The sequence below is a fragment of the Canis aureus genome, chromosome 3 (genome assembly GCF_053574225.1).
Source record: "Canis aureus isolate CA01 chromosome 3, VMU_Caureus_v.1.0, whole genome shotgun sequence".
Classification (NCBI taxonomy): Eukaryota; Metazoa; Chordata; class Mammalia; order Carnivora; family Canidae; genus Canis; species Canis aureus.
Window position 1 is genome coordinate 18,268,328 of NC_135613.1, and position 27,073 is coordinate 18,295,400.

At 46.6% G+C, this 27,073-nt stretch overlaps 1 protein-coding gene across 1 annotated transcript in view; it reads right to left on the minus strand.

The window, feature by feature from the left end:
• The window catches only part of LOC144310215 (polycystin-1-like protein 2), a 57,841-nt gene that overhangs the window by 13,073 nt on the left and 17,695 nt on the right, over positions 1-27,073 (minus strand). Inside the window, exons 15-27 of the mRNA XM_077890955.1 lie at positions 22,993-23,223; positions 20,877-20,978; positions 18,093-18,271; positions 16,545-16,691; positions 13,707-13,906; positions 12,832-13,049; positions 11,901-12,117; positions 8,908-9,136; positions 7,667-7,871; positions 6,383-6,479; positions 3,467-3,604; positions 1,846-2,031; positions 588-915 (exon numbers count right to left, since the gene is read on the minus strand). Of these exons, the coding sequence (XP_077747081.1) occupies positions 588-915; positions 1,846-2,031; positions 3,467-3,604; positions 6,383-6,479; positions 7,667-7,871; positions 8,908-9,136; positions 11,901-12,117; positions 12,832-13,049; positions 13,707-13,906; positions 16,545-16,691; positions 18,093-18,271; positions 20,877-20,978; positions 22,993-23,223 (2,477 nt within the window). The remainder of the gene's footprint in view (positions 1-587; positions 916-1,845; positions 2,032-3,466; positions 3,605-6,382; positions 6,480-7,666; positions 7,872-8,907; positions 9,137-11,900; positions 12,118-12,831; positions 13,050-13,706; positions 13,907-16,544; positions 16,692-18,092; positions 18,272-20,876; positions 20,979-22,992; positions 23,224-27,073) is intronic.

The following is a 27,073-nucleotide window of genomic DNA, read 5'->3' on the forward strand; positions in this document are numbered from 1 at the left end:
TTTCAGGCCTAGGGCTCTCTAACCCTAGAGTGTGCTGGGAGAGGCAGTCTGCATGGGCTCTGGATATCCATGCACAATCATGTTGGGTATTCCAGGAATGCAAGGTCCTGGCTGGGCTTTACCCAAGGCATTTGCTGAAGCTGTGTTTGTAGTGAGCAATCTCGGGAGATAAGGTGACATCCTTCAGACAAAGAGCAGGCTTGCTTCTGCCACTATAGAAACAGTGAATACTCCAAACTCTTCTTCCTTGGTACTGTAAGTCACTACAAATAAAAGCATGATTCTTGGCTAAGGTTAAGAGCCTTAACTACTTCCCACTTGCCTGATGGTGGAGGCTTTGTGTGGTGGACTTCCCCATCCCTACACTGGCTCTAGCAGAAGCCACCAGACTCGGCCCACCAGGCTGAGAGTGCTGGAGAGAGACCCTGAGACCCCAGTTTCCAGGGCCTGGAAATACAATCTGAATACTTCCAAATCCCCTGGTCACGCCCTACAATGACATAAATGAGCTTGGCTGCATCCGCTAAACCGACCTGGACTCTAACAAATGGCTTTCCTTGGCCGCACATGAGTCAAGTGAGTCTTACCTTGATGTACTTTTGCGATCAGTCCCTAAGGGGACCACGTAACCTCCTCCCCCGTACACAGTGAGTTTGCCCCAGATGGGATACCCTCGGCGTTGTCTCTGGTTCTGGTATTGCCAAGCCTGGGAAAAGCCCCTGCTGTTATTGAGGATAGAGGCATTCCAGCCTTCCCCATAGTCTGATAGGTCTTCAATATCCAGGGAATATGGTGCATGACATCTGTCAAGAGAAGCCTGCAGGTGTGGGACAAGAGGGCAAGAGTTTTCCCGGACTCTCACTTGACGAATCTGGGCACTGCCAACCAGCTTAGAGTTCCCATCAGTGATAAAGCCTGGAGATGGAAAACAAGTGGGTCAGTTTAGACATCAAAGTCATCTTAGAGCATCCTGGCCTGGATGCTAATGTGAACTTCAGTAGAAGTTCTACTTTATTGTAGAAACAGTCAAGAGTAGTTCATGGCCAACCACAGGCTGCATTCCTCACCACCTTCCCACCTTAGGTGTGGTGTGGTCTACTTCCTACATAATCTTGAGGAATGGTACCCCCACCACCTAGTCATCAACTTGGAGACTCTTTGTGTCCTTTCCCTCAATGCCTACATACTAATGGTCAACAAGGCTCATCAACTCTCTTCAGTGTTGTCTGCACCCGTACCCATCTCTCTATCACCTCTGCCCCTCATCCCTGCATCAGCCCCATCGTTTCTCCCCAGCATCCTAACAACTCTGTCTTCCAACTTCCCCATGATTCCAGAATGATCCTTCTTAAATGCAAATTTGATTATGTTACTCCCTCATGGAGAAACTGTTCAATACCTTCTCATTTCCTTAAGCATAAAATATGAACTTCTGAGACCCTTCATGATTGGCTCCTATTTCTCTCTCCTGCTTTGCTTTTCACTGGTCCTCAACTCATACCTTATACTGCAGCCGCACTCAATGCTTTATAATTCCAGGAACGTGCTGTGATGTTTCAGACTTGCCTTTTCTCACATTGTCTTTCTGTCTGGTATACTATTTCTGCCTAGCCGATTCATGCTTGGTTATCTCTGATTTACGAAGCCCTCCACTCTGCATCAGGGAAGAGTTAGGACCCATCTCTCATGCACACACACACCCTTTTGAGGGTTTCTCCTTCAAAGCATATGGCCTTGTGGTTATCAGTTCTCTGTAAGGCTGATGGTGACAGTGGCTCACTCTTGTTCCTAGAAAGGAGTCTACACAAGGGGGCTGACACACGTCCTGGGGTGAGGGGAGAGGACCTGGGTAATGACTGTACAGGTTGCTCACGAGGGTGGTGTTGGCCCACATGAAGAACTCCTTGAAGCTTAACACAGCTGAAAAGCCTTGAGTGAAGCTGTGCTCCAGGTGTCTGTTGAAGTGGTAGGTGCTGGGGTCCCTCTGCCCATAGGCAACCAGCAGCAGCATCCACAGGAAGCCCAGGTATGCTGAGAAGGGAGGCATAGCCCCTGGTCAGGTAGGGTCCCCAACTTCCACCAAGCCAAAGGCAAGAAATGAAGTGGTACGTGGCTCGGAATAGTCGAGGTCTTGCAGACCAGCTACTCAACCCCCTAGTGACAATGGAACCAATCCTTAGTGGGAATGAATGAAGTCCACAGATCATGAGCTTCCTGCCTGGGTTCAAATCCTCACTCTGCCACTTCCAAGCCATGTGCCTTTCACAAGTGACTTAACCCCTCTGCTTTACTCTCCTCCTCTGTGAAATGGGGGTAATAATTCTATTTCACAAAGTTGTGATGGTGAGTCAACAAATTAATATTTATAAAGCACTTAAGAATAGTGCCTGCCCAGAATGCATGCTACATAAATGCTTCTGGAAAAGAATCTTTTAAAAATGAGGCTCCGTCATGGTGCAATGCTGAGGATGGAGCAATGAAAATGACAGTTGTGTTCTCTGCCCTCATGGAGCTCACCTATGGACAGGTGAGTATGATGTAAGGGCCCTTCACATACAAAGATTTAGTTTAGGATGCAGCCATCAGGATGTGGGGGATGCAGACCCTTACCCAGAATCTCTGGATCCAGGGCCTGGGAATATGCATCCCAAAAACCCCCTCCCTGGGATGAATTGGGGCTCTGCCCACACCCCTGGGCTCTCTTCATTCTGTAATATGCTGCTACTCCTATGCAGGCTCCCCTGCTCTCTGCATTTGTCTGGCCCTATGTGCTCAGACATTGGGAAGGCAAGGTGGGAGTGCTACAGGGTCAATGTCCTCCCCGGGAGCAGCCCTCACCAGTGACCTGTGAGTGACAACCTGGGGGTGTGTACTACATGCCCCCACAGAGGTCCCCACAGGACTGAGCTCCAGTTCCCACATGGAACCCACTCATCAGCTCAGTTTCTATTGCTTCCCTTCTTTCTCCTGTACTTTCCTCTACTCTACTGTGTTTCCCAGGATCACCTCCCAAACCAACTACTTATACCCCAATCTGCTTATGGGAGGAACCCAGACTAAGATACACTGTGGTGTTTGGAAGCCCCTGGTCAGTAGCCTTGGAGAGCCTTTCTGAAGCCTTCAGGCTGAGAATTAAAAAACAAGGAATTAGCCAGAAGAAAAGACAGGGAGGAGAGAAGGTACTTTCCAGGCAGATTAGATTAGCCTGGGGAAGGGCCTGGGGTCCAGAGAGTGCAAGGAGTCCTAGGAGCTGCAGAACATGGTGTGACCACAGCTCAGGGCACAGAGGGCTGGGAGAGGTGACCCAGGGTGGGCAGAGCCACGGTAGGGAGTTCAGATTTTATCCTAAGGGCCACGTGGGGCCACCAAGGGATTTTAAGTGTAGGGGAGAAGCTGGGGCTTCTTCAGTTCTGTGCTGACAACCAGCGAGTGGGGAGACTGCTTGTGGGTGACGTTGGTTGCTTACCCAAGATTTCTCTGATGAAGGCAAATGCCTTCTGTTCCTTGAGATGGGTGGTTTTCATCTTCTCGATGTCAGTGGTCAAAGGTGGCTGGTAAATGTCCTTTCTGCTGCATCTTCGTGCTCGGAACAAGGCAGTAGGGTCTGTGAAAGCAAGGGCACGAGGACAGTAGAACCAGCCTCTACTTTTGCATCCAGAAGTGTCCCCTCGCACAAGGAACATCAGGATCTATCATCCCTCCTCCTCAGGAGCCATTTTCCGGGGCTGCCCTCCATGCCTCTGCCCCACCATCCCAGTGCTCAGAATGCTGTTCCTCCTCCAGCTGGAGGATTTTCTTAGTACTGAAAGCACAAGGCCCTCCCCACCCTGTGCTCCTGGACCCTAGGACAGGTCTCAGTCTTCCTGAAACCATAACAGATGGAAGAAGGAGGGTAATTTATATTTCAAAGTCCTGTCATGTCTAATTCTAAATATCTTCTTTTTCAAGTCACTTCATCGAGCTATGGTTTTCATAAATTTTCCCATTAGAAGGCTACCTCCTTCGGTGATTTCAAGTACATGTACAGAGTTGGGCAACCATCACCACAACCCAGTTTTAGAACATCTTCATCAACCCAGAAGGTTCCCTCACGTCCCTGTGAAGTCCGTTCCTACTTCCAGTCTGTTCCACCCTCAGCCTCATTAATCTGCTTTCTGTCTCTATAGATTTTTTTCTGGATCTTAGATTTAGATGGAATCCTACAGTGCCTCGTTTCTTGTGTCTGGTTTCTTTCACTTAGCATAATGGTTTGGAGTCCATCCATGTTGTTGTGTAATTAGTATTTAGTTCCTTTTTTTGGTATGGATACACTCCTGTTTGCTTATGCACTCACACCTAAATTATTTCTAGCTCTGGCTGTTATGAATAATGCTACTATGAACATTCATGTACAGATGTTGGTATAGACATATATGTTCATGTCTCTTGGGTAGATTCCTAGGAGCGGCCATTTAGCTATTTCAAATGAACCTGCTGTGAACATGACTTATTCTCTGCATGGGAATAAGTCTTCATATCTCTGGGATAAATGCCCAAGAATGCACTTGCTGGGGCATATGGTGAATCCATTCTTAGTTTTGAAAGGAACGGCCAAACTTTTCCAGAGTGACTGTACCATTTTATATTCCCAGCAGTGTGTGAGTGCCCCATATTCTCTGCATCCTTGTCAGCATTTGGTATTATCACCACTTTTTACTTTAGCCGTTCCGATAGGGGTGTACTGTCCCAACTGTCTTTTGAATCCTTGCCTTTCTTTCCATCCCCCACGGCCAGCCCATGTCACCTCTTGTCTGGATCGTTCCAGTAGTCTTTTCCCCACTTTTACTTTTGACCCACTACTTCTGGTCTCCTAAGAGCAGCCTCTGTAATCTTTCTCAGAGCACAAGATAGACCATGCTTCTGTCCTATGTAGCAGCCCTCCAAAACCCCAGCACTTCCCGGGTGCCTCAAGGCTGTGCTCCCCACCTACCTCTCTGCCCTCATTTTGAACCATTCTCCTCCTAATTCCTTATGCTTGGGCTACACTGTCAGTAATCACTGTAAAATGACAAGCTCTGTCCTTTCTCAGGGGCCTTTGCAAGGGTCCAGGGTGCAGTCCCTCCCTTTGCCAGGCTCCAGGAGCCAATGTAGTTACCACCTCAGCAGAGGAGCCTGCATTCTCCTGGTCTCTCTCCAAGTTCTCCTTACATTTCACACTTGTGTTGTTAACTTGTTTAATGGGTCTCCCTAAGTGGGCTGTACCTTCCAAAGGCAACCTGCTCCATTATCCAGTGCTGCATTGCCTAGGGTGAGAGCAGAGATTGGCTTCAGATGGTCAAGAGGGAACCTTCTGAGGGGTGATGGAGCTGTTCCGAATCTGAATTAAGACAGTGGTTGCACAGTTGTAGAAATCTACTAAAATCAATGAATTGTACACTTGCAGCGAGTGGATTTTATGTAAATCATGTTCCTAAGCCATCAAACTGTCTGGCACACGGCAAGTACTCCCTGGGTGGCTGCCAGAGGAATGACTGAATGAATATTTAATTGTTCTGGAAGCTGGCGTCTCTTTGGACAAAAATTACTCTTTTGTCTTGGGAAGAATATTTTAATGGACCTTTTGGATCTGCAAAGCCAAAACAAAAAACAAACCCAAACCCTATCTTAGAGTGGAAGAATACAGGCCCATCGAGGAGGTAACCACACTATATAATAAGGTCAGTGCAATAATGTCGGTGTGCCTTTTGTATATTTGCTCCCGTTTCATTTTCCCTGAATGTCAGAATATGTGCATAGAGTACTAGAGTGTTGATTCTGTTCTGTTTGCTAGTTTTTATGATTGTCTTATTGTAGGCATTCTCAGGAGTTTAGGTTGGGAAGTATGAAACCAGGTTGGGGTGCAGGGGGCTGCTCAGTGGCCTCCTCTGACAGGGGTCAGCATGGCGCTGTTCTAATAAAACTTCATTTATGAGAACAAGCAGTGAGCTAGATTTGGCCTCCTGGCTGTGGTTTGCAGACCCTTGTCCCTGAACTCTCTGCAGCTCACCTCAAGCATGTTCTGTTTTGGTTTTTGTTCTAAGACCAGGGCCTTGAGCCTTGGAGGAGAAAGCTCCTTGCTTGTGATTACACAGAGAATGACAGCCATGCAGAGCTCGGCCCCCAAGGGGCCTCTTCTGGCCAAGGGGTCATGCTTGGGTGCATGACCAGAGAGAAGGGCTGGGGTAGAGAAGGAACAAGTTTGCTCTAGAGACAGGAAGGAGTCGTTTGGTTTTGGATGGTTTGGGGGTGCTTCTCCAATCAGGGGTGAAGGATTGATGGGGCAAGAAGCTCAGCAGCTGGGCTCTATAGGACTGTCTTAGCTTCATTGGGTTCCAGGACCCTGCCTCTGCCTGTGCGCCATTACCTGGGCTAGACAGACGTCCTGGGAGGGAGGCCACGGGCTCCTCCTCGTCCTCCACTCTCTTCAAGACCAGTGCGAAGAAGGCAGCAAAGCCCAGCACCTGGAAAACACCTGCTATGAAACCCAGGCCTGGGATGGAAACTATCAACTGTGTCCTGGGCACAGAAGCCATGCTCTGGGGAAGTCAGATGGGAACCAGCCCATCCTGTGCTGAGAAGGGATGTGGCTGTGAAAGGAGAGGGCCAGGGCACCTGGCCACCAAGCAGAGCCAGTGAATCCTGAGCTCCCCCTGCTTCTCATACCAGCTTTCCCACCTGCGCCCCCCCTGCTGGTGGACCCTCTTATGTCTTATACTACCTCTAGTGCTGAGTTCCATCTCCCTTCTCCCTCCGTCCCTTCCCTTTCTTCTGTATTAAGTAATTCATTCCATCCATGCCTTCATCTCTGCACCTAAATGCATGAGCTTAGAAGGATTCTGTGCTTTGGTTGGGACCAAAATGGCTCGTGACTCTATTCTTACTATTCTCAGACTAGATTAGAGATGTCAGGAGTTGTTTAAATCTTCTGATAAAGGCTATTGGGGGCAGAACTGGGGAACTAATGGATGCGATGGGGGTGAGATTTGGAGAGTCTCATAGGCGTCCAGATTCACTGTAAATATCCTCTCCTTTCTGCAGCCCCCACCCCCTACCCCAGTGCAATGATATATTCCTACCACCTGATTCCTTCCAGGGGGAGCTGTGGCTCAGTATTTCTCCAACTCTGACAGTAACTTTACATTTCAGAGATAGGAGTGCATCTTCCAAATGATGCACGTATTTAATGACTTGGTGTTTTGTTTTGTTTTGTTTTTTCTGAAGATAAAGTTCCTACAAATTGCTGGCCTACCTCACAATTAAAAGGACTTCTAGAATTGAGGAAATATGGTATTATTCATATTTATACATGTGACCTAGCACAAGATGTTTGTGACTTTACCTTCCTAATCTCAGGTTATCATTTTTAGTACGGAGATGAGGACCCTCTTGAGGGTGACTGTGACTCTGACTTACCACATCTTGGTGAGCTGCTTGGCCTGGCCTAGTCTCTGTACACACCCCCCTCCCCAGCCCCAATCCCAGTGCTTGGATTATTATGGTGATTAACTTCATTATCATTTTCCCCCCAGCAAGGCACAGACAAGGTACTGTGTAGGTTTGTAATGAACAGATAAAGAATGGCTGAGCCTAAGGACAGAGCAGCTGGGAGAAAGGAGAGTGTGGGCACAGGCGTCAAGGGCAGCCTCACCTTCAGAGGCTGGGTGATGAACACGCTCTCCACGAAGGAGATGGCCACGGAGATGAGCCATTTGAGGGAGCCGGCCCGCCCGTAGTGCAGGCCGTAGAGCATGGTAAAGAAGGCTGCCACGCCACTTGTGGCCGCCACCAGGAGCCAGCCCACTAGGACGCACCACCAGGGCAGGCCACGAGGAGGCTTGCTGGCCATCCGGAAGCTGTAAAGCAGGGTGGGTGTGATCAGAGTGGCACCCTCTGGGCTCAAGTTCAAATCCCACTTCACCCCCACCAGCTCTCTGGCTGGGGCCAAGCTCTTTGACCTCTTAGACTCTCAGTTTTCTCCTCTGTATCTCATATCCTACTCAAAGGGCTGTTCTGTATTCTATCTGGCAGGTAGACTTTTGTTCTGTTGAGGTCACATTTATTCAGTGCTTCAGAGCCAGTCCCCACATGAAGTGCTTTGCACAGATTTGCTCTGTTATTCATGGGTTTAGAAGACCTATTGAATATAGAAAGTGCTAGATTATTCATGGGAAGCCTAGAAGGCTGGTACTCTATAATTTTTTCTAAAGTTTTTATTATGAAAATTTCTCATCATACAAAAATCAGTGAGCACTACATACCTCCAACAACTAGCTCAACAGCCATTCAACAGCCATCACTTCCCTGTTAGGCTTATCCCATCTATCTTCAGTGTCTCTCTCCCTCCCTCTCTCCATTTTGGTTTTTGGGTTTATTTATTTTATTTTTTGCTGGGATATTTAAAAATAAATTCTAGACATAATGTGAAATCATCCCTAATTCAGAATATTTCTCAAAAATGATGTTCTTACTGAATTACAGTGCCATTGTCACACCAATCAAAATTAACAGTAATTCCTCAGTGTCATCTAATAGCCTGTGTACTCAGATTTCACTGATTATGTTTAAAAATGTGTTTTGAGTTAGGAGGTAGGAATTATTCCCATTTTACAGATGAGGACACTGCAGCTCAGAGAGGTTGAGGGACTTGTCCAAGGGTGCACAATTAGGAAACAGCCCACATGAATATGGTTCTAAACTGTAAACTACAACTGCCTTTGGCAAATAGCCCTATTCAAATCCTTCCTCCCTGAATTTGTACAGGAATCCTGAATCACTTCTGCCTGGGGAGATTTGGGTGAACATCCTTCCGAGGTGGCCTCGGATACGCTCTCTCTGCAGGCTCCCCCACTGGGGGCAGGTGCCCACTCAGCACCCAGGGGAGTGGATTACCCAGTGTATGCTGGGGGTGGGGTGCCCAGCTGTCCTCGCAGGCGGCCCTTCAGCATCTGCAGTTGGCTGAGGGCCCGGGTGTGGTTCTGGCCCTGCGGGAAGCCATGGGGTCCCACCAGCTGAAGTTCTTGCTCCATGTATTCCAGCTGAAGGTAGAGACACTGTTTGTAGGCATTGTCCTTCAGGGAGTCACTTGGGACTACCTCCGGCATCAGGCATTGCATTCGTTCTGGAGGGCAAGGGAGAGAGAGCATCAGCTGGTGCCGAATGACGGAGCAGACTGCCTGCCATAAAAACAGTGGTGTTAGTAACAGCTTCCTTATGTTGAGCACTTACTATGTGCCATGCCATGAGAGATCTAGGCTGAGAAAGATGGGGAAAGGTGCCAGGCTGCCATGGCCAGTTAGGATTCGTATGTTCAACTCTCACAATTTCCTAATATATCGACAAAAGAAAACAGAATAAATACCTATCACCTGCTGCCACAACCTTTTGCCAATCTTGTTTTGTCTCTGCAAACTACCCCCCCCACACACACACAACTTTTTTCTCTTTTTGGAATACCTTAAAGCAAATCCTAGACATGGTGTTATCTCATCAGCAAATAATATATACAAGATTTGCCTGGTGACAAAGATTGTTTTAGTCTTAATCTTTTGTTTTCAACTTATTTTTATTATGAAAAATGTTAAACTTAAAAGTAGAATAATGGAATAATGAGATAAACCTGCACACACCCACCACTCAAATTATCAACTCGTAAAAAAAAAAAAAAAATTATCAACTCGTGGCCAGTCTTGCTTCCCCGGCACCCAGCCCACTCTCTCCACGTGGGTGATTTTGTTTTTTGTTTTTTTCAAATATTTTATTTATTTATTCATGAGAGACAGAGAGAGGCAGAGACATACACAGAGGGAGAAGCAGGTTCCAAGCAGGGAGCCCGACATGGAACTTGATCCTGGGACTCCAGGATCATGCCCTAGGCTGAAGGCAGGCACCAAACCACTGAGCCACCCAGGGATCCCAACACATGGGTGATTTTGAAGCAAATTCCAAGGCCCAGGTCATGTCACTAAATATTGCAGTAGGCTTCTACAGAAGATAGGGACTCTTTAAAAATAAAACCATGATGTCATTTTCAACTTTTCAGTAACAATAATCCCTTAATCAGATGAAATACACACATGGTCACCTCTTTCCCCAATTATCTCATGAATATTTCCCTACAATTGTTTTTTTTTTTTTTTTAATTTTAGCTTCCTAAAAAGTTTTAAAACAAAGGTTTTTTTTTTGTTTTAAATTACTCATTGCAAGAAAAAAAACAAACCTGAACATTTCCACTATTCCCCATGCTTTGACCTGGAGAGACCATGGGGGAGCTTGGCCTCTCCCAGCAGAACCAGGCCTAGGACTCTGGAGCCCAGGGGCACCTTCTCCCAGAGCAGTAAGGGCCCAGGTTGATCAGACCAGTGTTTATATTTGCAAGAGGTATGTGAAGCTAGATAGGGGAAGTGGCAGGAGAGATCACCTCTCCCACAGCTCCTCAAGGTCACCAGTGAGAAGTGAATGAGTGGGAAGGTAACCAGCATTGTGAAGGGTACAGCTAGGCTTGGGCTAGATGACGGTGAAGGTCTGGGGCCTCCCTCTGACTCAGGCCTCCTCCCTCAGCCTCCTTGCAGAAGCCACAGCTGCAGGTTCTGACATCAGCAGCCTTTATGTTGCAAGCCCTCTGGCAATGTTTCTGGAAGATACCATCACTCCCGATCAATTGTAACACCACCTACTGAATGCCTGCTTTGTATCAGGCTGAGTCTAAACTTTTCATGTGTCTTATGACCTCATTCAGTTCTCGGAATGAGCCAAGAGGCAAGGTGGATCAATACTCCCATTTTACAGGGGAATAAGCTAAGTCATAGGTTGAGCAACTTGTCCAAGGTTGCACAGCTGTTTTTGCAGCTGGGGGAGTCCCAGGGCCTGACTGACTCAAGAGTCCATAGTCTAAGGCCTCTGCTATGAACACCAAAGCCCCCAAATTCAAGGCCAGATGTCCAGTGCAGGTATGAGCAGAGTTCCCGCAGAACTGCCTTCATAGCCCAAGCCCGGCTCTCTGGGACAAATCCTGCAGGGTAGCTGGAGCATGGGGTCAAGGTTGGGCTGACCACAGAGTCAGCATGGGCCCAGCCAGTAAGGACATATGATCTTGTCTTGAGGTCATTGACTCTCAACATTCAGTGTGCTTTTAAGTCACCTGAGTGACTGGTTCAAACTGCAGATTCTGGCCTTAGCTACAAAAATGAAATCCACTATATCAGAGGGGTGGATGAAGAGTTTATGAATTCAAATTCCCCATTGTGTAGACCCTATGTCTGTATTCTAAACAAGGTTTAGTGGTTAGCCTGGTGCGCTAAAAATGGCAGCATTCTTAACCCTCACCAGCCAGTATGATAGCCACTGGCCCCCTTAATTTATTGAAATTAAGATAAGAAATGTAGTTTTCCCATCACACCAGCCACATTTCAAGTGCTCAGTAGCTACATGGGGCCAGGATGGTTGCAGATTTTAAACAGCTCGTCACACAAGTCATGATTTGGCAGCAGGCTGTGTAAAAGCAATGCAAGAGACACCTAGGGGCTAAACAGTATGTGTCTGGAGATCTGTTGTGGCCTGAAGTATGGGGTTGCCCCTCTGAGGAAGGAGTGCTTAAAACACTCCTTTACAAACTAAAGTCTGATTAGGAATTAGCTAAGAGAGGAGAAGAGAAAGAATATTCTCAATGAAAGGACAGGTACATGAGTAAAGGTCTTTAATGGCAAGGCAGCTTGGTATCGTAAAGAGAGCGGGTTGCCTGTGTGCACAGTGGGAGGTGATAGCAAGTGGTTGCAGTGGAGATCAGTGAGGGAGACCAAGTAGGACTTCACTCCCTAGTGATACAGACCTGCCTCCACCTGGCCCAGACATGCCCCCTTTCTCAGCTCAGACACATCAGGACTTACCTTTCACTTGTAGAGACCCAAGAGGCAGTATTAAAGGGTCCTCTCTCTGTTTGGCTTCCTCCCAGAACTCCTGCCCTTCCATGTTCTGTAGACAGATGACATCTTCCACCAAGACCAGCAGTTGATTGATGTCCGTTAAGGTTGCTGAGTCCCAGCCAGAGGCAGGTGGTGGCACTTTCAGAGCTTTAAACAGGTTGCTGACAAGTCTCCACATATCCTGCAAGTCAGCCCAGGTTGGGTAAGGGAAAGGTGAGCTAAAGGTGAGGGGGCAGCATAGTGGTTAAGAGCATTCACCCCGGCGCCTGGCAGTTTGGGTTTGAATCCCAGCTTTGCCCACTGAGATATCATGTTGGATCATCCCAAGCTTCCATTTTGTCACCTATAAAATCCCTTTTCTAGGATTCAAACTGGCTCATTCCAGGCTCTTTTTCTCAAAGTATGTCATGTATTAGGTGCTCGGTAAATGTTTATTAAGTGAATGAATGAATGAATGCAAAGTCCCTTCTGTGGGGATCCAGGGATCCAGCTGGGATCTATGATAAAAGTGTAATATTTTGTATGCACTAGGAACACAAAAAGTGTGTGCGCGTATATATATGTAGGTGTTTGTGTGTATGTATGTGTGCATGTGTATATGTGTATGGTGTGTGTGCATATGCATGTGTGTACATGTACAGGTATACAAAGGTATATATGTGTGTATGTCTTTGTATATATATGTGCATGTATACACATGCACTTGCACAATGTGTATGTGTGTGTACACATGTATATATGTGCACAACTGAACGTGTGTGCCTGTTGATGAACCTTGGTGACTGATGCTGTCAGACATCATGGGGTGGATTGCCGGGCCTCAAGCCCCAGGACTCCCTCCCACCATTTCTGCCCAGGCCCAAGCACCCTCACACCGCCAAGGTTGAAGACATGCCTTGGTCACCACTTCAAGTGTCAGAAGACCATCCTCCATGGGCTGCAGTGAGGAGGCCAGATTGAGGGGGCCTCTGTCCCATTTCCCAGTTTTCTGCTCCTTAGTGACCCGAGGATGGGTGTTTCGAAAGATCTGAACAATTAGGAGGTTGATAGGGAACATGAGGAGAGAGCTCTCCAGTCCAATCATTACTTCCTGCCAGGTGAATTCAATTTTACCTAGAACAGAGGAAGGAAAGGGTCCATGGGAAAGTCTCCTCCACTGCTTCCAGAAAGTGGCTGCACAGTAAAGATTAATCTTGCCCAGAGAGAGGTCTCGCCCTTGAGTGGCTCCTGGGAGGTGACCTCTAAGCTCTTGAGATGTTCTGTCTGGTAGGTTCACCTTTGTTTACCTGAGATCTTGGGCCACACTGTATAGTCTATGTTAAGAGTGATTTATGATGTAGGCCTTGGCCACACAGTATCACCTCAGTCTCTGGAGAGGTTGGATGCTAAGGTCAGCCATGTGGGGGTCAGATATGTCTATGTGAGCAAGCCCCAGTAAAAATTCTGGACACTAGGGCTCAGGTGAGCGTCCCTGGTTGGCAATACTCCATGCATGTTTTCACACATCATTGTCAGAAAGAGTGAGCATTGTCATAGCTCCCCTGGGAGAAGACAACTGGAAGTCCTACCTGGTCCCTACCTGGACCCTGCCCCATGTGCCTCTTTCCTTTCCTGGTTTTAATCTCTATCTTATGTCTATAATGAGCTTAATGGTGTTTCTGACTTCTGTGAATAGTTCTAGGGAATTACTGAACCTGAAGGTGGTCTTGGGACCTTGGGAGTTATGTGGCACCCACTGGCCACTAGCTCTGTCATGACATTGTGAGTTACCCAAGTCCATCTTTTGCTCAGCTGGGTCCTTGGGAACACCCCAGAACATGATGCTGGTCAGCATGGTGCAGAGAAGCAGAGAGAAGCAGCAGGACACCCTCTGGACACGGGTGAAGTTGCTCCTAGCTGAGCAGCTGAAGATGGAGTACCAGATGTGTCCATCCTGGAAGCCCGTGGAGGTCTTCATGAAAAACAGGTGGCTGTGAAAAGGCGGGGTAGGGGGCAGGGATGGGAGAAGACTGGTCTCTTCAGAGCAATCTTAGCATAAGAGGGAGGGGTTTGTTTCTAAGATTTATCCTCTATGTTCTCTAATGTGGAAGACATGTAGCATCTTAGGATCACTTAGAGCTAATGATGTGGGCTCCGAACGGAGTGTGTTGGAATCCTAGGCAGCCCTCCTACTCACAGTGTGTCCTCAGACAAGTTCCTTTCCTCTTTGCATGTCAGTTTACTCATCTGCAAAATGGGGATTATAACAGAACCTGCCTCATGGGATTGTTGAAAGGATTAAGCAATGATTTTTGTAAAGCATTTGACAAAGTAGCTGGCATATGTGGGAGTGTTCATCAGTGTTAGCAATGATTATTTTTGTTATAATTTCAAAATAATAATGTAACTATAATGTTGTTAGGTTTATTATAGTCGGTGAATTAGAGGATACTGGTTAAAAATCCTAGGCTCTAACTTCAGGCTCAGTTTGAGAGGATCAAAATTGCAAGACAGAGTTTCTGAAAATGGCACCATATTGTCCTTAGGCATCTGTGTTGGTCTAGAATTTAGACTAGAATTCAGTTAGTCTAGAATTTAGTCTAACCACAGGACTTGCACAGGAGCCCAGATTCTCCTGAGAGTGTGTGGAACTGACATCTCCAGCTGGCGCCTGTTCTGGTGGCTAATGCCAACACCCTTCAGGCTTGCAAAGTACTTTGACCCATCTCTCTGCTGTGCAGAGTAAAGGTACGTAGGAGAAAGGTCAGGTACCAACACCAGTGACTTTCCACATGATTGTTCTACTCATCGTACTACTGACAGTTCAACAAATATTTGGTGAGTCTGATGCAGTGTGCCACATGTTCTGCTGGGCACCAGGATTCATGGGGGAATGACACAGCCCTGCCTTCAGATGGCTCTTTGTCTGGTTTCTAGGCATCACACATTTGATGCATTGAGAGGATAATATCTGTTCTTATAATGGAGCACTTACTCTGAGCCACTCACTGTGCTAAGTATGCTACCCACATCATTTCACAGGACCTGCACAGGCCCCCTTGGGGCAAGCACACTGAACAAGTCATTCTTTGGATGTAGAAACTGAGGCCTGGAGAGATGAGCTGACTTTTACAAGGGCATGCAGCCAGTCAGAAGGAGGCCTGTGGAACTGTGCACTGTGTGCCCACATCGATGTTCTGCTTCTCCTGGGGCTCAAGTCTCTGTGACTCCAACTTCTTCCCTTTGCAGGTTGAACTGTTCACAGTGGCAGCAAGGAGGAAAAGTCACCTTTTAGTAAACTCACTGGAAACAGACTTTGCTCTTGAACCCAACTCAGAAGCCATTTAAAGTAGATCCCTGGGTGGCACAGCGGTTTAGCGCCTGCCTTTGGCCCGGGGCGCGATCCTGGAGACCCAGGATCGAATCCCACGTCGGGCTCCCGGTGCATGGAGCCTGCTTCTCCCTCTACCTATGTCTCTGCCTCTCTCTTTCTCTCTCTCTGTGTGTGACTATCATAAAATAAATAAAAATTTAAAAAAAAAGTAGAGGTCACAAAGTCAAATGCCTAGAGGGACCTCTAAAGTCAAGTTAAATCAAGTGTGTTGGGAGTAAGGTATTAGGGAGTAGGTGAGGACTGTGGCAACACAGAGAACACATGGCTCTTAGAAGAAGGCTGGTACTCCGCTCCAGCAGATTGGAGTCAAGCAGGAACACTGGCCTGGCATCTTCATACTTGTCAGAATTTTGTGGAGTCTCTTGACTTTTTTAATATTGGTTGGGAACAGGCTAAATGTCCATTGATAGAAGAATGGTTGAATTAGTTGTGGGACATTTAGTCTGTGGAAAATTGCACAGCCAGTGAGGAAAACTTTGACCTAAACTTACTGTCCTGGAAGGATGTTTATGGTCTATCATCAAAGAAAAAAGGTGACAGGGGCACCTGGGTGGCTCAGTCATTTGAGTGTCTGCCTTAGGCTCAGGTCATGATCTCAGGGTCCTGAGATAGAGCCCCACATTAGGTTTCCTGCTAAGCTTCTCCCTGCTTCTCCCTCTGCCTCTCTCCTCCACTTGTGCTCTCTCTTGCTCTCAAATAAATAAATGAAATATTAAAAAAAGAAAAAAGGTGACATTTAGAGTAATGCCATTTTAAAAGATAGAAAATAAATAGTCTGTGGTGTTATGTGTGTGTACACATGAGTGTGTGTGTATATATTTGTACTTGCTTTTATGTGTTTAACCATATGTGGAAAGAAGGAAAGCCAAAGGACACACATGCTGAAATACCCATCTAGGGTAAAATTGCATGAAGAAGGAGCCCCAGATGACCTGACATGGAAGCACCATTCAAATCCATCTGTTCACTAATATAAAATATATTTTTCTAAAATATGTGTAAGGAAATATGGATAACTGTTCAACAATTTCACCACCTCAAAGATCTATGTCCAAGGGTCCATGTCCCTCCAGGGCCCCTCAATCCCAACAAGAAAAAATAATTGGTCATTAATGTCACCCAGTTCCAATAGCCAAAATGTGCTTTTATCTTGCTTTGATTGGATTGCAGTGCAACTTCCCTAGAGATGAAACAACAAGGTAAACAGCATTTCCTTAAAAAGAAAAAAAAAGTACCTGAATTGCTTCCTGTCCTGCTCTGTGGCCACAGGAAATACTTTGTCAAGGACACAGTCTCCGACATCAATGGACAGCCACGAGTTGCAGAGGAAATGCCACTTCCGGTCCCTAGCCAGGTCATGCACCAGCACCCGGCTCACATACCTGGAGAAGAGACCCATACTTCTGAGGACAAGGTTAGGGGTTGAGGCTTCTTTGGATACCATGAAGGTAACAGCTTTGCAAACCTGCATTTAAGAACAAAAACTCCTAAAAAGAGAGATTTCGTATTTTTCTGCACTGTTTTTATTTGGTGCCTTGACCAAAATGCCCTAATCAGTGGGTGAATTGGCCTCATGTGGGAGCTCAGCTAGTGTGGAGAGCCAGCTCTTGGAGGCTGCCATGTTTTCGCAGATATGCTGCAAGAAGGTACATTCTGAAACTATTAACTCTGGTGCAGGGCAGTAAGCCCACGGCCAGTAACCAGATGCAAGTGAGGAAAGCCAAGTTGTGTAAATTGCATGCATTCAGGGAGGTGCAAACTTAGGCACACAACCTGATCTTCCTGCAGGCTTCCACCCAGAGAGTAAACCATCTATTTTGGACTCAGGATTTCATGGGTATCATCCAACCTGATTTAGGTCTTGGAGACCCAGGGAAGAAATGAAATCATCTCTCCTCTGCTGGTATGTCAGCAGTGTAAGTGCTCTGTTTTGTTTTGTTTTTCTAGGATTTTATTTGTTTATTCATGAGAGATACAGAGAGAGAAGCAGAGACATAGGTAGAGAGAGAAGGCTCCTCGCAGGAAGCCCGATGTGGGACTCAATCCCAGATCCTGAGATCACGCCCTGAGCCAAAGGCAGATGCTCAACTGCTGACCACCCAGGCGTCCCATGCTCTGTTTTTTGTTTTTTGTTTTTAAGTTGCAAGCCACTGATGGGTGATCAGATTGGAAATGACTCCTTTAGGTCACTAGTTTTGGCCTCACACAGAATCCTCAGGTGGATGCTTAGCTCGGAGTTTGCCAGGTGTGTCACCTTGGACAAGTCACTTGTCTTCTCTGAGTTTAGATTTTTCCCACCTATAAAACAAGAATGAGAGTACTTGCCCTTGAGGAGCCAATGAGAAAAGGCACAGAAACAGGAAGGCTTAACTTAGTGCTCAGCTGTGACAGGTGTTCTTAGCTCTTCTACTAAAGAATCAGCCCAATGTCTCATTTAGTGTCCTCTTAGTAGGCAAGATTTGTCTTTACAATGGGCATCTATCCCCATTTTACAGATGGGAAACTGGGGGCTAAATGAAGGTTGATACTGCACATATGCCAAGGGTGGGGCTAGCACTGGACCCCAGGGTTGCCACTGCCAGTCCTTCTCCTAGGTATTGATCCAGTCTGTGTGGCTTGTGGATGGGTAGGTCTCTCTGACCATCAGTGTCTCTATCTATGAAGTGGAATCCATTCTATGTATTTGCAGAGACATGTGAGGATCAGCCAGGCAGCAAATGCACAGTGCCCAGCTCTGGTGTGGTATTTAGTGGGTTCTCATGGTGTGCCCACCCCTGACTTACCAGGATGGCCGGTCCCCTGAGTTGTCATGCCATAGCCGCAGGCTCTTCAGTTCCCCCAGGGGGAACAGGGTGGAGAGTAAGAAGACATCCACTCCTCCTCGCTCAAAAACTGGGATGTCAGGGTCTGACAGGTGGTGGGGTTCACTCTCTCCATCCAGGCCATATAGGGTGACAGTCACCTGAAATCCAGAGACTAGGAGTGGCCAACTCCACGTGGTAACCAAGCCCTAGTGGATTTGTTTCATTGGAATTTCCCAAAAACCTATGAGTACCAACATAGCATGCCCCCTTCATTCTCTCCTCCTCCCATCTTGGACCTGCCTGAGTTATTTTTCAGTGTATGAAGATTTGGGATGACACTATCTACATTTATATCTTCAGCACGAGTTATAAAACATTTCTTGGTAACCTTTTTAAACTTTTCATATATTTATTTGTAAGGGCTATAGGGTAGGAAATGTCCCCCTCCCCCGCTGGCAACAATTATATTCCCACAGTCTCCCAAAGCACCTGGCACTGAGATATAAATCATGAGTGCCCATTATCTTGAAAGTACATATTCCTAGGCCCTCCTCCAGACCTACCAACTAAAAATGCTGGGGACAGGGCCCAGGAATCTGCTTTTCTGTAGCCATCCAGGTGATGCTGATTTCCTAGCCAAACAGCTGCAACTCAACCACCTGTGCTCAGCCCACATCCCTCAGCCTCACTGCTATAGCAATCCCTGCACCTACATCCAACTGCCAGCAGCTGCATCACTTTCCGGGGCGGGGGGGGGGGGTGGGTTTGGGCTGTGAGAGCAGAGACTGGAAGAGCCAGAGAATGAAGGGTACTGTGAGCTGTCCTCCACCAATGACTGGTGGGATTGGTGCATAAATAAGCCAGCTCCCTCAGCCATCAGCTGGGATGACTTTGAGGCCCACGTTGGTTACTGTTTTCCAAAGTCCCATCATGGGACTAGCTCCAGCTGCCTAGTTTGGCAGCCTTTATTGTCTACTTCTGTTCCCTGTAGGCTTCTTGTCCTCTACTGGGGTGTCCTAGGATCCGCCCCTCAAATCAGCTTCTTACACTTACACTGCTTCTTACACTGGAATCCTAGTTTCAAGTCTGCTTCCATAGCAGGGTTTCTTCACTATGGACATTCTGGACTCAATAATTTTTTACTCTGGGGGCTTTCCTGTGCATTGCAGGGTGTTTAGCAGCATCCCTGGCCTGTGCCAGATACCCAAACTAAGACAATATCAAATTGAAATGTGACTACAACTCTCCAGAAAGAGAACTAGCCTGTGGATAACAAGTTTTCACTCCTTTCCTGGTGGACTTTTGAGTATCAAATGGAAATGAGATGAATGTTTCATTAGATGGATGAAGTTAACTCCTATGTTTATTCCACAAGTAGTTACTGAGCACTTACTCCATGTTAGACAGCTCGTTGGGGACCAAAGACACAGCAATAAATCAAAATAAAATAATTTTTAAAATAAAAATAAGATAAATACATAAATAAAAATAAAATTTAAGGGCAACCTGGGTGGCTCAGAGCTTTGGCACCACCTTCAGCCCAGGTCGTGATCCTGGAGTCCTGGGATCGAGTCCCATGTCGGGCTCCCTGCATGGAGCCTGCTTCTCCCTCTGCCTGTGTCTCTGCCTTTCTCTCTCTCTCTCTCTCTCTCTCTCTGTGTCTCTCATGAATGAATAAGTAAATATAAATAAATAAATAAATAAATAAATAAATAAATAAATAAATAAAATAAAATAAAATAAAATAAAATTTAAAAAGTAAAATGTAACTATGAGAGGCTCCTAACTCTGGGAAACAAAGTGTTGCATAAGGGGAGGGATGGGGTGGATGGGGTGAGGAGATGGGCTAACTGGGTGATGGGAACTAAGGAGGGCCCTGGATGGGATAAGCACTGGGTATTATGCTATATGTTGGCAAATTGAATTTAAAGTTTAAAAAAAGTAAAAAGTAAACACTCTGCTCTAATGAAGCTTAATGTCATTTTTGAAAAAACAAACAAACAATAGAGCTTTCTCCAGGATAATATACACAGTGCCAGTGATTCTCAAACTATGTTCCATGGAGCCCTCAGTTTTAGTAAAGGCTACCACAGAGAACAGTATATTCTGATGAGGGATGTGGCACAGGCTAGACTTAGCTAAGGATGCTGAGACATTACAGAGACAACCTGCTGAATGCTCCACAGCTAAATGCTCAAGAAATTCAGAGAATTTATGAGTGAGATAGTTTTTTCACTACCTCTAGCCAGCCTGCTAAAGGACAGATGGCTCAGCCTGACCTCTTAGCTAGATGCCAGCTCATCAGTTTATCCAAAAAAATGTAACTCAAGACTCATTGTTTTCAAATGGTAGGCATTTTTTTCTTTCCTTCCATTTCCTCTTTTCTCTTAAAAATTCTGTTTTCTCTTTATTCACCAATAACAGTTTACTGATTCTTCATATGTGAGCAGATTTGTGAGCAGGTTACCAATTAACCATCTGAGTTATTCTTTGGTAAGGATAAGGGAGATAACCAAAGGCACAGTGCTAGACCTCAACTCTCCCTTAACCTATTTTCCTCTATATTTTTAAATATTAGGGCTTGGGGGGGATATTTTGTTTGGCAAAAAGATTCTTTCCTTTAAAAAAAAAAACAAAACACCTTACAACACTAAATCCACCATGCTAAAATGACTTGACAATGAGCCAGCAAGCGCTTTGTGGGGTGGGACACACTAATCAACGCAGAGCAGGGGAGGGGGGCTGTCTTGAATGATCAGGTACCTTCGAGGAAGTAGCTGCCCCTCTCCGGTGTCCAGTGTAGACTGTCAACAGGTAGTGGTACTGGGCAAAGGGATCATTGTCCTCCAGCACTGTGACCCTCACCTGGACAGAAGGATGACATTAGGAGGGCCCTGTCCAGTGGGTTCATCCACTACACAACAGCCAAGAGTGAGCTGGTCATTCATGACAAAGAGAGAGAGCAAAATTATGTATGTCATTTATTCATCCCACCAGGTGAGAATAAGTAAAATAAAAACCTTTTTTTAAAAAGTACAAAATGCATTTAATATTCAATACAGTTCAAAAGTAGACTGGAAATGAACTTGGTATGAAGCTGAGAATGTTCAATGTTTGATCTGGTGAATGATACAAACTCTGTTTATATAGAATTTCTAACATTGGCGACCAGATTGCAACTCCAAGGGAATTTAAAGGGAATGAACGTTAAGGTGGTTTAGCAGCAAAACAAAACAAAGCCAGACTCTCTAGGCTACAGTGGGCAGATGAGCTGCCCGGATTAGCCAATGGAGGGGTTGTCGTTCCCCCCGCCCCCCGCCCCTGTTGCCAGGGATGCAACATCCACCTCTCTTGAGGTCATGTGCCCACCTGGGGAGGCTGACACACAATGGCAGACTGATGTGGTGTCTGGGCATGATCGAGACCTGGGTATCTTGACCCAACTTGGTCATCTCTGGAGCTCCTAGCTCAGTTTCTCTCTCTGCTCATCCTGCCTCCTTCTCTCCCTTCCCAGCGGTTGATCCTTAGCATCCCTTATGAAACACTGCTCAACTCCATTTCAGAGTGTGCTTCTTGAGAACCAACCTACAGGTGAGGCATTTAAAGTATTAATGTTTAATCCCTTGGGTGAATTGAAGACAGCAATATAAATGCTGCAACCGCTACTAAGTTTTATGCCACCTTAACATCCTAGGAGGTGTTGCCGTGTAGGGAGAGGATGGAAATGGAGGATATTTCAGAGCTTTGTGATACATCCTTGTAATCACTGATGTACTCACTCAAGACACAGAATTTTATCGAAGGCTCACTCACTAAATGTCAGACATGGCGCATATATTGGAAAAATAATCAGAACTTTGTTGTTGGCAATTTGTTGAGGTTTGGTCTCATTTCTATTTTCAGATCTGTCTTATGGTCAGGCAGATCCAGGTTTGAATTCTGGCTTCAGGGAGGTGGCTTTGGACCAGTTAGTTGCCCTCTCTGGTCTTTGGTCTCTTCCTCTGTAAGATGATAGAGGTACTGTGCAGTAAAGGGGGGCCTCAGAAGGCCTGGGCTGTCCAAACCCTACACATTTCAAAGAAAGGCCTGGCTCTTGGCCAGCACCTAAAAGATAACCCCTATGTCCTCAGAATATCCAGCATGATAAGAGTGTCTTTGAATACCTTGGTCCATCCAGGTAGTCTGCTAACAATGTGGTTTATGGTAAGGGCTTCAGGCCATGCAGTAAGAGCCTGACCTCTGGGTGTAGGTGGTGATGGGAAAGTGCTTTGCTGGAGCCTGAGTAAACTGAGTCATACGGCCACTCTGTATGTATGTGACTGACCCCCAGTTAAACCCTGGACACCAGGCCTCAGGTGGGGTTCCCCTATTGTCAATACTTCGTATGTACTGTCAAATGCCATTGCTAGGAAAATGAAGTCTGTCCATACAACTCCACTGGGGAGTATAAAGTTCTTGCTGGATCTCTCCTGGACCCTTCCCTTTGCTGATTTTAATCTGCTTCCTTCACTGTAATAAACCATAATCATGAGGATAACAGCTTTTCTGAATTCTGTGAGTCCTCCTAATAAATCATTGAACTTAAGAATGGTCTTGAGGACTCTCAAAACAGTATCTTCCCTTAGGGCTGTGGGGAGTATTAAATGGGATAATCCCTGGCATATAGTAAATCCTCAATAAATGGTCAGTAACACAATCCTCCTGACAATTTGATGACAAAAGCCATTTCACATATAATGAGGCTGAGGAGCTGGGTTTCCTGGGATGACCTGGATTTGCCACTAGTCCTTTGGCTTCCCAGCTGGGCTCCATCCCCTGGAGATACTGCAAGGGAACACCCTACTCCTTCCTCCCATTCTTAAGGGCCATGCAGCCTCACCTTGGCCTGATCCTGAGCATCCTTCCTCTTCGCCCAGATCACCACAAGTATGTAGGCCACACAGAGGCAGCCCACGGTGGTCACAACCACGGGGTTGTCCTCAAAGGTGGCAAAGAGTTCAGCGGTCTGGCGGACATCGATGGTGTTGGGCATGACCAGGAACGTGCTTCCAAAGAAGGTGAGGTGATTGCAGAGGCAGTGTGTCTGGGAGAGGGTGGTCCGTGGCCCCACCTGCAACCCCAAAGAGGCCGTGCTAGAATGGCAGTACATCTGCCTGGGCTTGCTTGAGCCCAAGGGAGATGGACACCACCACGACAGTCTCCCCATAAAGCTGGCTGGGGAGACCAGCTTTAGGGTTCTCTTGAGCTTTAGCTTTTTTATTTAACTAAAAATTTTCAAATGCTGAGAATATTATCTATAACAACTATCTTTGTACCCATCATTCTCAGTGGGCAACTGTATATCTTGTCAGTCTTATTTATCCTTTTCAAGAGCTATTTTGGGTGAAGTCGAAGTCTCCTCTGCTCTCCACCCTCCATAACCAGTCATTATCACAACTTCGGTGTGTATCATTCCAGTATATTCTCCGCCTGATGCTTACTCATTGGACAGATACATGTTGAGTGCTAATTCTAGGCCAGACAACAGGTTAGGTGCTGGGAGGACATCTGGGATAATTAGATCATCTCAGTTTCCCAGGGACTTTCCTTCTTCTGAAAATGAAAGTCCTGGTACGCCTGGGTGGCTCAGCGGTTAAGCTCCTGCCTTTGGCCCAGGGTGTGATCCTGGAGTCCCAGGATCAGGTCACACATCAGGCTCCTTGTATGGAGCCTGCCTTTCTCTCTGCCTCTCTCTCTGCCTATGTCTCTGCCTCTCTCTCTGTATCTCATAAATAAATTTAAAAAAAAAATCTTAAAAAAAAATAAAAATGAAAGTCTTGTGCCCTGGAGGCCCCTAGTCCTGGCCACACTACGATGATTGGTCATCTCACAGAAAAACAAAAAAATGGAGACGGGGGGAATCACATAAAGAGATGGGAAGGAAAAATGTTTAAATCCTAAGCTGCTGTCTCAGCACCAGGAAAGCATTCCCTAAATTTTACCCCTTAGATTTATGTACCAGGGACCCCTATCTTGGGCCTATGCTTTGAGGAGTGTCACTCTAGCTGCCCTCAGGCTGTGCACATCTGCACAAGATGGGGAGTCAGGGGGCCCTGGGGACATGCCCATCACAGCATATGCCACCCAGCTGTGTCTAGGGTGAGGCCCTAGCTGACCCCAAGAATGAGGCCCTCCTTAAATTTTGCACTATAGATGCCTCACTTACCTTACCCTAGTCCTGGCTCGGGGACTCCCACTTCTAGACTATGGTTTAGGGACTTGGATCTGGAACTCCTTGCTTCTAGGGCCTGTATAGACCTGTTCCTCAGGATCACTCTTCCCTGGTGGACTGGCCATGGGTGTTCCCACCTCTAGGCACAAGGGTGGCAAGATGTGGCTATGGGGGGCAAGGTGTGTAGATGGAGCTTGGGTACACAGTCCCCTGTATTATAGGATAATGAGGTTGGGATTGCAGGAACAGGAATAGGCCAGGACAGGGAACCCCTTCTGTGCTCTTAATTCACACCTGGCACTTAGGGCCTTCTCTAGATCTGTCGACTTCCAACCCCGCCACCCCATCAGGGCCATTTGGTAGGCTAAGCTTTCATTCAGCCCCACGACTCAGCACCATCTTTTTATCCCAGGATCTACCAGGAGGTGTTAAGGTGGGAGAGAGCAGAAAACACTGGCATGCAGAAGTTCTTCTCTGCTCAGCACATAAGAAGGAAGAAGCTGCTGCAGCCCAAACTGTCCCAAAAGGTAAGTCTTATCTCTTTTCCTTAACAGGCCACCCAGCAAAGGCTGACCCCTCCACATGGGCATGACCCCAAATGTTTATTGACAGATTTTACTTCCGTGTTTGCTCCATTGTTTTTCTGCTTCCCAATCATGGTCAGAATTTGGTTTGCAGCTGTGGGGCTTATGGGAACACCTGGCACTCCCGGAGAGGGTGGAGCTGGTTTCAGAGAAGAAACCCAAGCAGGTGCTGGTAATGAGACCACCTCAGTGCTAGGAGCCCAGGGACCAGACTTTTTATGTCTACATCTCTACCTCCCTTGGCTTTCACAACCCTCTCAGCATGAGAGGCTCTTGAATACCGGGAATTAATCTGCTCATACCCTCGTGACAGCAATTGTACCTTTAGTAACCTTTGAGAAAATATATAAGCAAGAATCTAGGTTCTCAGACCGTTTGCAATAATTCTTCCTTTATCTGCTAAGAAAATCTACAGACCATAGATTGGGAGCTTTCTTCAGCCATGTAGAGAATTTGGTGCTGGTTTTCCACCCGAACTTGATCGTGTTTGCTTATTTATGGTTCTTCAGTGATTTCTATATACCTATATCTGTATTTACATCTATATAATGAGCATCAAGTACACAATATTGGATTCATATAACTTTTGGTCTCTGACATACCACCTTTGTATGTCCCACATTCCTGGATGCATGTATTAGTAGGTGTGTATTTTCAACAACATAATAAGGACCTGAAAACCCCTACCTACTCAAAAGTTAGAAACGTTCCAATAACTTACATCTAGCTAAGTGGTCTTCCCCCCATCTTCCCTCAAACTTCCCCCACCCAGTGACCACCCAAATCCCATGTTCATTGTTTCCTTGATTTCATGTGTAGTTTTGTCTTCTCTGTGTTCACTGTTCAACATAGCAGTCACTTTGTGGAGCACTCACTGTGTGTCCGGTACCTCGCTAACTACTTTCTCCCCTAATCTTGCCAAGGTCCCACCCCAGCAGTAAGTGGTATCCATCATTTATCCCCATTTTCAGATGAGAATGCTGAGAGAGGTACAGTGACTTGTCCAAGGTCACCTTGCTAGTATTGATGAAGTAGGATTGGACCCAGGTCTGTCTGATGGCAGAGCTGTGCCCCTAGCTGCTGCAGCATCCCCCTTTCTGAGGACAGCCTTGCAAGGCATCCCAGGCCAGCATCATGGCATCAGACAGCTGCTGGGAGTGAAGGCTCTGGAAGGTCGCAACACACCCAGCATTTTATTCATGAGGCACAAAGGCCTCTATTGCAAGCATGGGGCATGGGGAACACACTGTCTCTTGGACATGTCAATGCACTGGTTTCTTCTTGGCATTTTGGGAACTCCCTCTGTGTGGTGGCCGGAAGCCAGGGTAGGAATTGACAAGGGGGCTGAAGTTGTGGCAGAAATAAACCCAGAAGGAACTTGGCTCTGAGCCCCCTTCTGTGGCTCTGCTGGGGCCTGGCCTCTTACACTACTTGTGACCATTGTCATTTGATCATGTGTGCTATTTGCTTTTTGGCTGTGCCCTCTGCTAGATGAAAGCTCATTGATTTCTCTAACCATTATATCCCCACTGCCTTGCACATGGTAATTATTTGTTAAATAAGTGGAAGAAGGTATTTGTAGTCTAGTAGATGGAGGCAGAAGTGTGATAAATTTCAGCTAGATGTGGAGGTTTGCTGTTCTTGGGGAGGGTGTTAAGAGCTGTGGAAGTCCAGCAGAGAGAGGCTCCTGATGTCTGGAAGTTCCCAAGGAGATGGCATTAGAATGGGAAAATTGAAGGGTGAATAGGAGTTTTCTGGGCAGGGTAGGTTGTTTCTGGGGAGAGACCAGAGTATGAAGAGCATGGAAGAAGGAAGAGGAACACCGATGCCCCAGAGATGGCCTCTGGTGGCCTCAAAGCCAATGTCTGGATGTGTCATGCACAGAACTGAGCTGACCTGAGATAGGGATCTGATTGCAATTAATAGAGCCACATGCCATCCAGGTGTTTGGCAAAACTGGATTGGGAGCTGGACACACAGCACTGCATATCCCTGAAGACTCCTGCTCTGGAGACAGACTTGAGTTTGAGTCCCAACTCTGTTACCTACTAGGCAAGGGATTTGAGCTAAATGTGTTTACTTTCCTGAGCCTTTGTTTTACCACCTGTGGAATGGGAGTACCTACTGTCTTAGAGGTTACTGTGGAGATCTGATGAAGTAATGCA